At 39.4% G+C, this 17,724-nt stretch overlaps 1 protein-coding gene across 4 annotated transcripts in view; it reads left to right on the top strand.

Annotated features, from left to right (window-relative positions):
* LOC148187749 (uncharacterized) overlaps window positions 1–17,724 on the top strand; it is a 425,509-nt gene that overhangs the window by 94,715 nt on the left and 313,070 nt on the right. For all 4 annotated transcript variants that reach the window (XM_088086772.1, XM_088086769.1, XM_088086770.1 and 1 more), the window contains exon 5: window positions 9,134–9,252. In XM_088086772.1, the coding sequence (XP_087942898.1) occupies window positions 9,134–9,252 (119 nt within the window). The remainder of the gene's footprint in view (window positions 1–9,133; window positions 9,253–17,724) is intronic.

Raw genomic sequence — 17,724 nt, 5'->3', positions numbered from 1 at the left:
AGGAAGATCTCGTTAAATGCAGGCATATGGACGTTAGTGTGAAATATTGAGAAGTATATGAAAGAGGAGCCCTGTATTCCCCGGTGGATCCCTCAGACAATCACACCAAAGAATGGAGCGAAATGAATTGAGGTGCATGTTGTTGTTGTTGTTGAGAAAATCCTCTGCTCACCAGCAAAGCTATTATCCCATACTACTGAATACAATACAATTTCACTTTTATTGATACTCTCAAGAGCAATTTGGCAGGTAGTGTTGGTAGCAAAAGAGCAACGTCTCGTCCCACCTTTTCACATCAACAAACAGCAGCTAATGCAATAACACAGTATGTAATTGTTATGGTAGATGCAGAGGAGAAACACCACACGCAGTGCTGGTTTGGTGTTATTATCATGTGCTTAGACATGGTCAGTGCTGGTATAATTTCATCCAAAATGCCTTAAACAGCTTTCTGCTATCTGATGTTGTTTTTCTGTCCAGTAAATTTAGTCATCGTTGCCAAAAAAAGGGTGATGAACACGCTTTATGGACGTAGTTTTAATGTTACAGGCAATGACTTGTTTGGCCCTCGCATTTTAATTTAAAGAGATTAATGTTAAAAAAAATACCCTAGGTCGGCACTTCAAAAATAATTTAGTTGTCAATTTTTAATTGGTTCTTTGCAGCAGTGTAAAAGCATCACTTGTTGCTTTGTTAAAGCCCCTGAAATTAAAGGGACGGTTCAACTCAGAGTCAAAAACACATATTTTCTCCTCATATCTGTAGTGCTGTTTATTAATCTAGTTTGTTTTGGAGTTAGTTCTTGAGTGTTAGAGATACCGGCCATAGAGATGTCTGCCTTCCCTCCACTATAATGGAACTAGATGGCACTCAGCTTGTGGTGCTCAAAGCACCAAAAAAATATATTTGAAAAACTTAGCAGCAGTGTCATTTTCCAGAAATCATGACCTGGTTATTCAATATAATCCACAGACCTTCTTCTGAGCAGTTTCATGCAGGAACTATTTTTCTTTTAACCAAACTACACCTGCCAATTGTATCACTGCACAAAGAAAGCATGCATCAACTCATGGACAAGAGGCTCATGTTCATAGCAGCGTGAGATGAAAACATTAATGGCGTCCTCATCAGCTGAGTGGTAACATTAGCTAGCTCAGTGGTGCTAGGTGAGCTAGCAGTAGATGCACGCTTCCTTCTGTGTGGTGATACTATTAATGGGTGTAGTTGAAAGTGCTCACAACAAGGTCTGTGGATTATCTTGATTTTCTGTGCTATCTAGTCCCATTATAGTGGAGACAAGGCAGGCGTCGCTACGGCCGGTATCTCCAACACTCAGCATCTCACACCAAAACTATCTAGACTGATAAACAGCACTATAGCTAAGAGAAAAAAAAGGGTAATTTTGTTTTTGGAGTGACTGTCCCTTTAAGTTACTCTAACACAAGGAGGCAAGGGTTATGAAAGGGTAGGCTACCATGGATAAGGCCTAGCTAAATGTCAAAAGTAAATGGTGACTAGTTTACTTAACAGCATATTTGTCAAAATTTTGCTCTGTTCTTTTGAAAGTGCACCTTCAAGCATTGTTTCTCCTCCTGTCCCTTTTCATGCTGCTGGTGTGTTTTACCAGCCAGCTGTTTTGAGCTCCACTCTTTGGACCTTTGTCCCATGGACATGTAGTTACTGTTGGTTACCTCCTACACATGTAAGGCAATAAGTTTGCACAGTTTTTCAGTTTATTTCAGAGGCATGTATAGCTGTGTATGTGCATTCATGCACATATTCAAGTTAATGTCTATACTAAAACAAATCAGCAATAGTTATTATGTCCACTCATAAAATGCTATTTGTATGTCGACCAATTATAAGGTTGAGCTTCTGGTTTGTTCTATATGTTGAGATTTAGGATTGTTTTTCCATGGCAGATTTGGTTGGGAAATGTTAGGTGTAATGTTGTGAGAGAGGTATTACACAACAACACAATATTTAAATATCATTGATAAATCAAGTGTTAATTTCTTTTTATTGATGGATTGATTTCTCCTCTTAAAACTGGCAAAAAAGACAAAGTCTTTGCAACCTAAAAAATGAGTGACCTGCTAATGTGGATATTTTTCTGTGGACGCACACTAACATCAGCTGTTCAACCATAATCTGCAACAATTCTCCATCCCTCAATTTTTTTGTCTCTCTTTAACCCTCCTGTTATGTTGCGTATCAGTTTGACACATTTTAAAATTTGAAAATCTCTGGAAAATATTTCAGAGCATTTTAAATATTTTTTTACCAGTATAAAACTTCTTCTACTTAGTTTTTGTAATCAAATTTAAAAAAAAAAAAGGTATATATCACAGAGGCACTGACTGACATGGCAGAAGTGGCAAATCTAGTTCATGTGTTTCTTTTCAAATGTGAGACATGAGTTCATATCTCATTTTATATCTAGGTTTCCCAGTTTTCATTTTAAAAAATAAATAAATATATATATGCCATGATTTGAGAGAGGTGAATAACACAACACAACACTTAGTATTGATTAAATTGTCAGTAGATGTGTTAGTAATGAGGTAAAAACTATGTTTATCCAGATTTTTTTTTTTTTTCTGACAACCTTTAGATGATTAAACATGACTCTGGTCACTCAGGAATATTCTAACTATAATGACAAATGAACGTATCAGGAGGGTTAATGTTGCACACAGAAACATACACATACAAACATGCAGTGGTGAAAAGGTCAAAGTTATTTAGATTCCGTAGGAAATAATCATGATAAAGAGTATTGTTGTGGAGGTCATGGTACTTTTTCCCCTGAAATGCTCTCAAACCCACAGATCTCCATCAGAGTTATTTATTCCTATTAGCTTAAACTTTGGCTTGTCTCTGATCACTCTCTTTCTTCATCTTTAATTCTGTTTTGGTCACAAAAGCACACACATTATTGTCCAAGGATGAAATTTTCACTGGAGACGTGTAGGACATGTTCCTCTCACTTTTCGAAATCTTTTCTTTTCTTTTTTTTTCACTTTAATCCATTCAGAACTCACTTATGTTCCAAACACAACAAAATTATTATGATGGCTCTCTTCTACTCAATACTGGACCAAAACACACACACACACACACACACACACACACACACACACACACACACACACACACACACACACACACACACACACACACACACACACACACACACCTAAAAGTCAGACACAAAAACGGGAAAATATAGTCCAAGTTGAAAAATACCAAAGTTCCCCTTAAACAAGCTCTTTCTGTACCACAAGAGTCAGCAGTCACTCAGTTCAAAGAGAACTTTTGCAAATATATAAATGTCTAGTCCTTAAGTATAATTCATTTTTTGGAATCTGATTTTCAGAAAAAAATACTCTCTTATGATTAACTGGAAGAGTCAAAACTCCAACAACACAACACAGTGCAAAGAATGAACTTTATTGTAGTTATATTTGGGTGAACAGTATATCCTCATACAAAGATTTGTATGATATCCACCAAAGTCACATAATTAACTTAAAATTAAAGATTGGTTTTGGCATGTGAAGTTACTGTTGTTAGGTCTATGAAAAAAAACATAGCAAGGTCATATACCTTAAAATGACTCAAAGTTCACACAGTTCATTACACTGGTCTCCTTGGGAGACTCCCGGCGGAAAGTCCTGTGTTTTTTGCCCAAACCGGCCACCTCAGAATACTTTCTTCTTTGCTCCCATCAGCGCATTGGTCACATGGTTGCAACCTTTCAAAATGCATAAATTATGTACGCATGATGGGTTCATCATTATGTGGGATATGGACGAAGTTTGGTGCATTACTGTTTGTAGAAAACATACGAGCAGTGTGTGAGAACAGCCTGTTCTCATGACCAAAACATCACCCAAAAACAGTATAAAAATTTTAATTTGTGCAGCTGAAGTGTCACTTTGTGGTGTAGTGACACCACAAAGTGACACTTCAGAGAAAAGGACAAGCACTCTTTACATGAAGAAAAAATACAACTAAATCACACAGCTTACTTAAACGATCTGCGTGTTCAAAATAGCCACACTGTTGTCTGAGATTTTTATTTGCATGGGTCTGAATGACTAAATTCTTTATTTCTATGTTGTCTGATGTTACTTTGTTGCCGGTGGAGTTTGTCACACTTACACTGTGTTGAACGCCGGCTCTTTTGGCTGTGATGTCAGCCTTCACAGAGGTTTAACCTGTAAGAGGTATTTGCGATTACAGTCATTTTTAGCACAGGTCTTTGGCAGGAGGCACAGAGGTGAATCTCTGTTTGAAGCTGTTGACTCTTGGCCACATTTTTTCTAGTCGTCAAGCGTTAATCACATCAATGCGGCCCTTTGTTACCGTGTGTGATAGGTGTGCGTGTCTGTTCGTGCTTCCAGTGATTACTCATGTTCACACATGAGCTAACACTATATGTCGCTTCACTCTGACAATAGCACCGGTGACTGTGTGTGTACATGCCGGGCTTTGTATTTAATGATGGTTTGTGTGTGTGTGTGTGTGTGTGTGTGTGTGTGTGTGTGTGTGGGAGTGGATTTGGCCCTCTCTCCTCTTGTGATTGTGACTTTATTAAAGGTGTTTGTTCTGTCGGATGGCAGAGACACAGAGGAGGCTAAAATGGAAAGCACATAATCTGCACATTATACACATCATGTGTCAAAATATAGAAGAGTGATTTATGTGACAATCCCAATCCATGACATTTTGCTGCTTTATGGTATCAAAATGGAATGATAAATATCATTTATTATAAGCAGGGCATAAAATTACCATGAGCTAGTAGCCAAATGCCGCTGAATGGAGGATTTGGGTGTTTATCTTTCGGTTCCTTCGTTCCAGGGAACATTGTAAAAATATCCAATGAGACATTTAAGCTAATATTGAGTCTTTAAACAAAAAGAAGAAAATGTCAGTTAGTAAGGTAAGTTGTTTTAAGTGAAAATCTGCCTATTTCAAAAGTTTTCTTCGTAAAGTGAAAGGTGAAACTGCACAGGAAGTTGTGAGGGACTGTAGTAACATATAACTTAATTGTACATGCAATGCTGTGGTTTCCTGTTATGTTTTGCAGCCCAGAAAATAGTTTCTAAATCATTCTTGGAAAAGGTCTCTCCAGATTTTAATGTTAGTCACACGTATGTGCATCTTACATACGCCACTCACTTTTGATGAGTTGAGTAAAAAAACTGTCAATCAACAAAGTGAATCATCAATCCATGTGTTATCTGTCACTGCTCATCCTTTACAGGGTCGCAGGGGGGCTGGACCAATATCTGTGGGCACTGAGTGAGAGGTGGGCTACACCCTGGACGCCCAGCTTATTCTTATTCCCTGGGTGTTGACACTTTATGACACCTCCTCAGCGATTGATACCAATGTGAAAGGCATCCTTTAGCATCTGACGCACCAGGTTTTCAACTAACTCTAATGTAAAACAATCTGCGGCAATACCTGACACTAGGAGTGAGTGACACAGTGTAAAGAGCAATAAATGGTTGGTCAGATGGTTGGACCACTCTGAGTGCGTCCACCCATTCGTGCGGGGGGGGGGACGGTCGCATGCACATGATACACTGAAAGACAGTGTCAGGTAATAACACTGCCGGTAACCACGCAACATAATGAGTTCCTTTGCTTATAGGGCAGACAATTTACAGGCAATTTACATCTACAATAGTGTTATTGGAAACTGTGTTCCAAAGCAAGAAATCACGATTTTAAGATTTGCAAAAAAAATTAACTAGAGTGGTTTTTTTGTAGTTTTATACATATTTGAAATGTGTTTTTTTACCAGCTGTAACAATGTCTTTGCAGCTTGTTTCCACCTCGTAAGTGTGTGGACATGTGCGTGTGTGTGTGTCATCATTGCAAAGTGTGATTCTTGTGACTCCAAATGTAGGAGGACCACTACAGAGGCTGTTCTTGACAGGTGTTTGTTAATGTCTGTCTGAAGCATCACAACCCCTAAAGATGTAGTCCACAAACTTTACAGGTGTTACGATCATAATGAAGGCTGACTTTGAAGATAGTTGTGTAGATAGTTGTTTGGCAAGGGGGCCAAAAGTAGAGAAGGGGCCATTGAACCCCAGACTTTACACCCCTGATCCACATCCATCTGTATTCACAGATTTCTGTGTCGTGGCTGGACTAATCCCATTGCAAATGGCCTCTAGTGTTTATTCTGAGCTTGTTGAATCCCTGCTAAGCACATTCACTTGTACATGACACAACCACCAGTGGGGCAATAGTTAGGGTTACTGGAAATTAGCACCAAGCAGGAGTTGTCGAGTTCACCCCAGCTCAGCCGTCACTGTTGTCAGAACCACTGGCGTTGCCTTAACTCATTGACTCAAGTGTTTTATTAGCCTTGACCAAGCAGCTCTGCTCTGTTTGGCAATGGTGAAACTGGAAAGCTCAAGGTAAAAGTTGTGGCATTGATTGATCAATAGAGGAGGCAGCGTGGACTGTTAGATTTGCTGAAATGGAAGAATGTGGAGATTTTTTTTTGTAGGCTACAAACGGTCCTTCTCTTCATGATCAGCCAAAGGAGTACTCAGACACTCTTCCTTAGACGAAAAAACATCCCTTTTCTCTAGAACTGTTAAACTGGTTCAAATTTCAACATCAAATGGGAGATATGGTCATAATTTTCAGCCATCAACTCAATGTCTTTGATCTCTGAGTAGTTAAAAGTGGGCTAAAACAGAAGGAAAACACCACAAATGGAAGGAATGGCATTCGTTTTTGGCATAAACTCCTAAATTCATGTCTTGCTCTCCCTGCTAAATTTTTTCTCCCAAATTGCATTTTCAAAAAGCATTATCTTGCGGTGTCTTGAACCGATCACGCACCTGAGTAAGATTAAGCCCACCCCCAACGTTTAGCCTGCTTTTTAAAGCCTCTCTCCGTGGTTATCTCGGGGCCCGCTGCTCATGCTGGACGCCCAGAAATGATGGCATGTAATTGAGCCGCTGTAATTTGTAGTGATTGACCCAGAGGGCTGGCTATTAGCAATTGTCAGCTGTAATGATAGATACCTTTAGCATTACGGAGCCGTCCCCAGTGTCCGCACCCGCTTAACTTGTTATTTATAGATGGTGTCAGGCCTGTAATAAACATAAAGCATAAAACTGCAGCTAATGTGCCGCTAATGAAATCTGGACATGAGCAACTTTATGAATTGAAATAATTCACAGGACTCTTTCAGTGACGCCGGGTCCCTGTAACTCAGAAAAGGTTAGCTGTGGGTGTGTGTGAGTGTGTGTCTGTGTGTGTGGGTGGGTGTGCGTAGAATCGCCTTGCTCATTTGCAAGATGTAAATGCATATAGCAGCACAACCACAATGCAGTCAATGAAATGGAGTGTGCTGTTTTAAACTGTTATTCTGCCTTTAGGTGAGTGAATGAAAAGCTACATTCAGACTTGTTTTATTCAACCAAAAGTATGACCTCCATACACTTCACTCCGTGTAAGGAGTGCATTACAACGGAGCCATGTTGGATCCTTGAACGTCCCTTTCAGATCGCCATGGCTTTTTTAATTTTCCTTTTTTTTTGCTTTAAAGAGCTTTTACTGTGATAATGCTTCGAACTTGATGACTGGATGGTTGGCGAGTGTTTTACAGAATTTATTAGAAATAACAGTTTAAAATAAAATATTCACCGCTCACCTTCAGAAACATAAACTATGTAAAAAAAAAAAAACATCATTATGTTCTTTTTAATTGATATTTTGAAAAGGCTGAATGGCCTCAGCGCAAACATAAAATGGTGCTTTTCTTATTTTGAAACTGCCGCAGAAGTACTGAAGGGATTTTGTTTAGTTAAAAGGAATCCACCATGCTATGAAAAGGAGTTTGTGTTACAGTGTGTTTCTATGTGTGTTATCCTGGTTGTGTTTTGTCGGTGTGTGTTCAGTAGTACCACAATCACACTCACACACACAAGTTTTCTGCCACCAACTTAAGGAGTGGTGTTAAGTTTAAAAGCACGAAAACACAAACGGCAGCCTGGAGGGTATGCATGTGAGTAAGTGAGTGATGCAGTGTTGTCAGCAGAAATAGATAACGGAAATGGCATTTTGATTTTCGAATTACCTACTCTATGCCACCTTTTGTGACATTTTCCATGTCTTTATGTGTCACAGACATGAGGAAATACAAATATATCTATATTACTCAAACTTTTCCCTCTGATGATGTTTCTGTTCACAGAATCCCTTCTGTTGTTCGCTGAAGGCATTTTATTTTGAAATATTTGCACCGTGTTGTTGATAATGCAGGAGCTCACACGTCTTTATAAATGAGTGGAATCTGTGCTTATGAATGTGGAAATAAAGCACTCATAGCAGCAGGCAGCCCCGCAGTAGCATCATAACCATGACGTTGTCAGTTGCCGTCATGTGCTGTCCAGTGAGATTTTGGCCTTAGTGTTTGCAACTGTCATTCTGCACCTAATCTCGCTAGCTACTGGACCAATCAGCCTAATGTTTTCTGTGCACATTTATGACTGTACGTTCAGAGACCACTCATGGTTTTGGTGCTTCACAGTTGTATAAAAACTTTTATTGACTGTTTTACACTGTTATTGAGTGACCACTCCGCACTCCTCCAGTCACATGTTTTTTTTCCAGAAATTTTAATGTGTGATTAATGTCAACCTTTTTTATTTTTTAACTTTTGTTAAGTGACTTTGAGTACCTTGAAAAGTGCTCTATAAATGAAATGTATTATTATTATTATTGTTATCATTATTATTATTACTACTAGTAGTAGTAGTAGTAGTAGTAGTGGTAGTAGTAGTAGTAGTATAAAGAATTGGCTCAACTAAAAACAGGTCTTACCATCTGTTGCTCTATAAATAAAATGTATTATTATTCTTATTATTATTATTGTTATTTGTATTATAGAAACTGGCTCAGCTAAAAATAACAAGGCTTACCATACTTTTTGCCTTTGTCATTGCTCAAAAAGTGACAACCATAAAAAAGTTTGGTCTCATTTTAAATAAGAGCATTTGCTGATTAATTACATATCTTATATGTCATGAGCCACTAAAGTTAGACACAATACAATGTGAATAAATCACTGTTTTTGTTGTCCTTGCAGCTGTCTTAACTGGAAGGGAGTCGGGAGGGACAATTACATCTGGCGCAGCCACGCTGTAACCTGTTGTTGTCCAGAGTCATACCACACCGAGAGCATTTCAGAAGATGCTTCTACCATGAGTAAGTAAACTGTGGCTTTTTTTGGCTTTCTTAATCATGTGTATTGAATTTGTTTCCTGCTTTGTTGTGCTGTAGTTGCAGGCAAAGGTAATGCAGTTAAAAGTCCAGTTATGAGTAACATGGATCAAAGATTTATGGCTGTGTTTTATCTTATTAAAATACATTAATTCTCATGGTTATTCTGGAATTACAGCATGGCAGCAATCAACTCTGGCAACTTGCAGGGATCTGCACTCTCATAACTGCACTTTTCTAGTTTGGACAATCTGTTTTAAAATGTAGTTTACCATGACAGAAATATGGGAATATAGTCCAACTTTAAGCGCTTTAAATTCCTTCCTATAAGGTCTTTTCTTTCCTTGTTCTCAATTGATCACATTATTAATATAAGATATATAAGATTTGATAAGAATACATACTGACATTTTCATTTATTCATCTAGGTCTTAAAAAATGTCTACGATCCTTATCAACATCTCTCCTAATCGTAACATGTAGAGGTCTTTTTCAGTTGCATACCTGCATCCACAGTAGCAAGTATAAATATATGACATCTGCAGAGCGCTCACTGGAACACAGAGCTCGCATGGCTTTATTTAAATCCTCCAAAACACCAGTAATCAAACTGTAATTGATCTCTGCACTATTATCATGATCAGGGGGAAATCATTTGTAAAACTGACTTTTGTACTTGAAAATCCAAATAAGGTTTCCTCAGAATCCCAGTAAATGATGTTGTGTCAGTGGGTTTATCATGAAAGTTCTCAGGTTATATAAGTAGCCAGAAAGCTTCTTTTTTTTAATATTTAAAGCATTGCTGTGCCGGTGTTTGGTGCTGGGGCCCTAATCCTCTGCCGCTCTTCCTGAGGTTTCTTCCTTTTCTTTTTTTTTTCCTCCCCCGTTACAGGGGTTCTTTTTTGGGAGTTTTTCCTTAGGTGATGTGAGGATCTAAGGGCTGTTGTACGCTGTGAAGCCCTCTGAGGCAAACCGTGTTTTGTGAAAATGGGCTTTATAAATAAAATTGACTTGACTTAATTAACAGAGTAAATTTAGAAAAAAAAGTTGTTTTTAGATGAACAGTTATCTAAACTAACTCTGTGCACACACTGACAGAGGTTTCAGTTTCTCACCAGATGTAAATTCCACACAATCTACCCTTTAGTATGCTGTATGATAAAAAAAAAAATATGGTGCTATATTTGAAGTTAAGCATTATGATATTCCAGATAGTAATTTTCAGCTAATGTACTGGTGTATATTCATCTGGAGAGGAAAAAAATCTAGACAGCCATTTGCTCATTTACTGTCTCCATCCTCTAAAGGGTTAAAGTGAATGAGACGAGTTGTTATATGAGTTGATGTTGACCTTAAGTCCATTACCAGAAGTCAGTTCAAGTTTTTAACCCTTTAAAACCTGGGCAAATTGGCTTAATCTCTTTCAAAAACATGGGAAAGGGCAACAAGCAACTTAACAAGAAATGGCCCTGAAAATTAGTAAGAAATTAGAAAAATCTAAAAAAAACAAAAAAAGGACAAGGGCAAGAAATCTGATGTCGATCCAGGTGTTAAAAGCAAAAGTAAAATATTTTTTACCACTTTAAATAATTTCATCAAATCTCTTTTAATGCTATATCAAGAAATATTGCTATTGAGTCATTAATTTTGTATCAAACTTGAGAAAATATTTTTGTGAGAATTAATCCATCATCTGAGCCTGAAATCCCATAAAATGCTACAGATAAAAGACCACGCTTTCTAATAATTTTTGAGGAAAACATAAAATATCCCCCGAGCTGCTGAGCTTCCAGTGAGCTTTCCTCAAGGTAAGCGCTCTATCTAACGGAGTGTATTTGTGTGTTTGGATGTTGTTCAGATCGTGTATTTTCCAGCGTGCGCCGTTAAAGCTGATGTTTGAGCTGCTGTCCGCACTGTCTTGTATTTACTCTGAGTGTCCGTGTTTGTGCGCACATGCATACAATTGTGTGTGTGTGTGTGTGTGTGTGTGTGTGTGTGTTTATGTGTGTTTGTGCGTAAATCTCCTGCTGCTGTTACCCCCCCGTCTTATTGCTTTCTTGAAATCCTGTTGATTCGCTCAGTCCCTGAGGCTAGAGACCCATACACAGCAGATGTTCCACTGAAAAGGCCATGAATGTTTAATCATTTGTGTTATTGATGCTGCCTTTTTGTTTGTTAGCAAGTGTGAGCGACTGTTAGGGTCTTATGTGTCTATTTTTTGCATGTTATGTATTCGTCTGTGTGTGTGTGTGTGTGTGTGTGTGTGTGTGTGTGTGTGTGTGTGTGTGCGCGCGTGTGTGCGCAGCAAAGAGAGACATCTCACAAAGTTCACAAACATTAGTCTTTAAAAAAATCTTTTTTACCTCACTTGCCCCGCAATGAATGAATAATGAGGTCTATTAAAAATGTTATTCAGGATCATTATTGGGTGTGCTGTGTCAAATATCACATCAATGCACTCACACAAAACAAGACAATCTTTTTTTTTAGTCAAACAGAAAGTTAAACCCTACTTTCCCCCGATCATGGATGAACAAACTGGGCTCCGTCTCTAAACTGTGATTTGTTGGACTTAAAGCTGCTGTTTTAGTATTTGAGCTGACAGCCAGATTTGATCATAATTAGACAGCATGCCGTGGGCTTTGATTGGCACGGTAATTGGATTGTCATTGGGGCTGAAAAGCTATTATCTTAGGATCATGCCCCATGAAATTTGTTGGAAAAACTTCTGTGGCCGTCATTAAGTCGGCCATCTTGGGGGCCTTCGCAAATGAGCTTTTTTTTTTTTTTTTTTTACAGCGAAGGAAGAGAGTGAGAAGAAGGGAGGAGGGAGAAAAAAAAGAAAAGGTACCTGTGCACCACTGGGACCCTTAGATCCTTCGAATCGCAGCGAAGACAATCTGGGCTCTATTGATTAATGATATTAGCATAGCAGGTAGCGCTAAGTCGAAAAGCGGCGTGCTGGGTTATTGCCCATTGCTCTCGCCCACTCGCCAGTGAAGGGGGTGGGGGTGGGCGGGATAAGGAGGGGGGGCACCGAGTGAAGGAATGGGATAATGAGAGAGAGGTGAGCCTGGAAGGAGTGCAAGGGAGGGAAGCGCTGGGAGGAAAAGGGGAAGCTGCAGGGTGGCTTTTCATTTGCAATTGTTTATGTAAAGTATCAGGTGCGATGCCCATTTTAGAGGAATAAGTAGCAATATGAGGTAATGAAAATGAGAACGGAGATGTGAGGAGTGAAATAGGTGGCATTCCTCAAAGCCGCTTGGCAATTAAGTGAACTTGCACACCTCTAAAAGCTGAAAAAACACTGGCAAAGATATCTGACTCCCAGTTTCTCACGTTGTGTTTGTTTCTTTGCACTCCAGGGGTCATGAGTCAAAGTTCCCCTCATTTCTCCTGCCCTACCACAGCCAGGCCCAAACCCATAGGTATATTTTATCTGTATTATACCCTCTAAAATAAAGGTGCTAACTGGAACCAAATAGTGTTTTTCAGCTCATTCCCATATGAGAACACTTTTTGGCTCCTTGTAGAACCCTATTAACCGTTTAACCTTTAGATGGATCTACCCAGAACTCAACATAAAGGGTAATAATTAAAACCATATGTGAAATGTTATACCCATAACTCCCTATGAGAGGTTCTATGGAGAACCTTTCAATGGTGTTATGGTTTCACCCTGAACCTTCTCTGAGATTTCTATCCAGAACCTTTCCATCTTATAAGGGTGTACATAAGAAAAAAATCCAAGAGGTCCTACTGAGGACCCTTTCCTATTTCAAGGCTTTAATTTAGAACCCACCTGGGAGATTCTACCGAGAACCCTTTCATATTCCAAGTGTTGAGAACCTACCAAGGTTTTCCCTAAAAATAGTAATTGACTACTTTACCCATAGATATTTATCCCACTAGCCATTGTTTTAATTCCATGACCTTTTCACATAATAAGGACCCACCCAAGAGTTTCTACTGAGAACCCAATGTCCCAAGTGTTTAGAACCCACAAAAGGTTTTTCCTAAAAATAGTTATTACCCATAAAATTTTCTCCCACTAACCAGGGTTTTAGTTCTTAATGGAACTTACAAGGAATCCTTAAAAAACTCTTTCATCCAGGAAAGTACTTCAGAAGAAAATGGTTCTGGGTAGAACCTCAGGCCTTCAGGATGAACCCTTTTTGAACCTTAATTTCTAAGAGTGCAAGACATCACAAATTACAAGCCAGATCCAGAGTGCTAAGTGTATGTATTCAAGCAGTACAACAAAAGTCCAGCCAAAAAAAGAAAAGAAACCAATTCAATTCAAATTATTATCACAATCACATTTTAGGCCTCAATGTCTCCAGCAAATTTCAGAAATCATTGATAAAATGTACTGGAAATGAGATTTAAGAGTAAGATTACAGTCTACAGACTGCCTGCTTTTCCAGACTTTTTAGATGCATTTAGCACACTCAAATGCATTCAAACCATTCCAAGTGTGATTGTCACTACACTAAGCCTTGAGCCACTTCACGTAATACTGACATTCTTAAATCATCTTAGTGGATAAAATGCAAAAGAAAATGTGAGTAATTTTCCACTTCTCTAAAATTACACAACTCACATGTTTCTCCTGAATATTTTCAAATCTGCCAACCTCAAAAGCCAGAGGAAGAAAAACAATTTTCAACCGTGCAACTAAAGACTAAAAAACTGAAGAGTCTAGTTTTTAATGTGAGCAAAGTATCCTCATATTACGATTTGTATGATATCTTATGAATTAGAGGCCCATTAATGATGTTACATTCTTTGGAACCTATAATGCTCATTTTTGGGATCATATTTGTATTTCAGGGGTCTACTACAATAGGTTTACATGCTTTATTGTTCAAAAAACACATCATGTGTCTTATACTGCCCTCTGCTGCAGCACCTCTATCTGAAACAGTCTTTCTGAGTGTCCCACCTCCCTAGATGCCTGGTCTGCAATTACTGTCAAGTTCCGGAAGTTAGGTTTCGGAAAAGCAACATGGTAACAAAAGCAATATGGTGAGAACATACCTTAAAATGAGTCACTGAACTCAAAGTTTACACAGGTCTGTACACCAGTCTCCTAGGCAAAAAGTCCTGTATTTCTCTATCTAAAACGCACGTGCTGGTTATGGATAGTTAGGTTTAGGCAAAAGAAGCACGTGGTAATGTGTAGAAAAACCCCAGAAGGGAAGCGAACACTGGACACCGGCTTGAAAGTTGGATCCATCTACCATTGCTCCCATCTGCTCCATACAGACCTTAATGCTCCATATATTACATCATACTGGCAGCATTTCAACCTGACACCATCCAGTCATATCATACAGATTCGACAAGTACCATTCCATGGCATTCTAACCTGAAGCTGGCCCTCTTACCACATTCTTAGCTGATGCCATCAAGCGGTGTATCATACAGACGTGACAGGTACCATTCGGCGGCATTCTAACCTGAAGCTAGCTGCCCGCCTATCATGCAGTCACGGCAGGTGCCATATGGTCATCTCGCAGTGTACAATACCACGACAAACAGTTCTTTCTGAGCACGTTCTTAGCTGATGCCGTCCAGCGGCATATCATACAGACATGACGGGTACCACCGGGCCACATTGTAACCTGAAGCTGGCCTTCTGCATATCATGCTGTCATGGCAGGTGCCATATGGCCGTCTGGCAGCATATAATACCACCACAAAAACTTCTTTCTGGCCACATTCTACCTGGTGCTGTCCAGCGGCGTATCATACAGACGTGACAGGTACCATCCAGTCGCGATCTAACCTCAAGCTGGCCTTCCACGTATCGTGCTGTCACGGCAGGTGCTGTTTGGCTGTCTGGCAGCTTACAATACCACCATTAAATGTTCTGTCTGGCCACGTTCTTGACAATGTCCAGCGGTGTATCATGCAGACACGATTACAGTGATTTCAGGATCTTACTCCAGTTGTTGGGCATGTTAACATGGGTATATATGTGGAGTCACTCCCAAGTGGCCATTTGAGTAACTGCAGTCTTTTGGCACACTGTGTTGGCTTCATTTTTAGGCCCTGGGGGGGTTGCAGCTTGCTTGAAACACAAACTTTTGGCCTGGGAATTGACTTGGGACTCACTTGTCTTGACTCTGGACTTCACTGTAGGGAGTTGAGGCTTTCTTGGGACTTTCAAAGCAATAACTGTGTTCTACGTCTTGTTTACATGGACCCTCACTCACAGGCTGAATCTGATTGAGTTGAATATTTCTACCTTCATGTTTCTGTGTGTGTGTGTGTGTGTGTGTGTGTGTGTGCGTGTGCGTGTGTGTGTGTGTGTGTGTGTGTGTATCAGCACATATGCATGTGCTCTGTCTCCATGCCTCAGGCAAATGGCTTCCAAATTGACATTCCCACCCCTCAAGGCCAATTCCTGTGCTGTAAATCCTCCAGGGGGCCAAGAGGTGACAACATGGCAGCACTGTTCCCACACAGAGAATGATGACATTAATATAGTTGAATAAAACACAGTGTCATGCATTAGAGAGCATTATGTTATGCCATTTCTTACATAAAACTCGGGGGGGAGTGAGTGTGTTTGTGTGTGTACACTTAGCAAATGCACTACCTCTGCTTTATGATGCAGACTTTCTGCACATAACACAGTGTTTTGCGAATGTTGATGCTCGGTTTATGCAAGATAACGAATGCAGCTTTACATCGTACCTCAAAGGTGTAATACAGCAGGGGAATGTTTTGTCCTGCTGATAGCAGCTCTCTCTGTGTTTCTCCCTCTCTTTCATTGTCTGTGGGTGAAAGTTTCCATGCAGGCACTGTTGATCATGGCCTATCAAGTGTCATCTGATTTGCATTCAGTGGACGCGTCATTATTCACAACATTTGATGTCCACGAAAACACATTAGACCTCTCTGTTTCAGTGCCGAGTGGCGCTGGCCGCGACCGCCCAGACATCATTTGCGAGCCCAAATAGTCCAAATGTAAATTGATATGTAAGAAAATGCCCCATTAACTTTTTCATTAATGGTTATAATGCATTCTGAGTGTCATCCGCAGGGCGGTGCGCTTCCCTGAGCATGGCCAAGCATACACGTGCCACACACACACACACAGACAACATGGAGGCACACAAACATGTTCAAACATGTGCATGCAAATACACAAATGCACACTGATAAATCATACAGTAAACAGTAAGACAATGAATGAGAATAATCCACACACACACACACACACACACACACACACACACACACACACACACACCTTTGTTAGGAAACTCCATATTGATAATAATTATATTCTTTCACCAGTTCGTACTGCCACTTGTACTCACAGCTGTGCATTAACCAGGTGAGTCCCACTGAGATTAAGAATCTTATTTTCAAGGGAGACCTGACAGTAAGCAATTGCAGACACAAAGGATGACAAAATACAGTTCACAAGCACTAAAATTAGCATTGAAAGAGAACTATTTATGAGTCAAAAGAGAACTTTCTGGGTGTCAGTTGCACAACAAGACAGGCTAAAAACATCAACATGTTACAGAATCAGCTTCTAAGTCTTTCATTTTAGATTTTAAAACATTTTGCGACACCACTTCCTTGAGTTTCAGTTATTCTGTAACAAATTCCAGGCTGAGGGTGCAGAATACCCAGTCTTTTTCCTAATGTGTGTCCAAGTGTTTGGACACACATTGGGAAGTGTACAGAGGTCCTGCAAATGGAATTAATACTGTTACTACACTGTTCATTTTAAAGTTATTATGTAGTCCTTTTAGCTCTGTTTTTGGTTTCTGAGACAAACATTTGGCTTTTTAGCTTCTAAATGCTCCACTATGTTCAACAGCTAGTTGCTAATTTTGTTTGGTGCTGGGCAGGTAGTGTATAGTGTCCAACAAACCCTGGACTCAAAACAACAAAAAAAGAAAACTCGCCTAAAAAACTGTATATGCAACTTCTTACAGGTCTTTAAATATAACCACACACTGAAGAAGACTTTTTTTAGGTGATATAAATGTTACAATTAACTTTCAGGAATTGAAAACACATTGTAATTGTGACAACTAGTGCTACAGCTATACTCTGTATAATCTGGGGTTAGTTTATGGATATATTAGCTTGTCAACATTGTTGCTATGGAAGCAGCTTGTCATCTTATGGCACCTGATTGTCATTCAAAGTGGCCACGCCTTTAATTATGCATGACTTTAAGTGCTAATAACATTTAAATAGGTGAGTTACAAATTTGCCCGTGCACAGTTGTCATGACCAGAAAAAAATAGCTAAAAAATTAGCTGTAGAGACCAAAAACTCTTTTATTCTTGCTGTAAAGTTGAGCATTTCAGCATGTGGGTATTTGGGGATTGACTGGCTATCGGAACCAACCCCAAGTGGCCATTTGAGGGACTGTAGTTTTTAGCAATTACGCATAAGCTTCATATTTCAGCCCTTGAGTTT

Source organism: Plectropomus leopardus, chromosome 13, assembly GCF_026936395.1.
Source record: "Plectropomus leopardus strain MGB_pleo_1.0 chromosome 13, ASM2693639v1, whole genome shotgun sequence".
Classification (NCBI taxonomy): domain Eukaryota; kingdom Metazoa; phylum Chordata; class Actinopteri; order Perciformes; family Serranidae; genus Plectropomus; species Plectropomus leopardus.
Note: the sequence above shows the minus strand (reverse complement) of the source record. Positions and strands in the feature narration are given on the sequence as shown.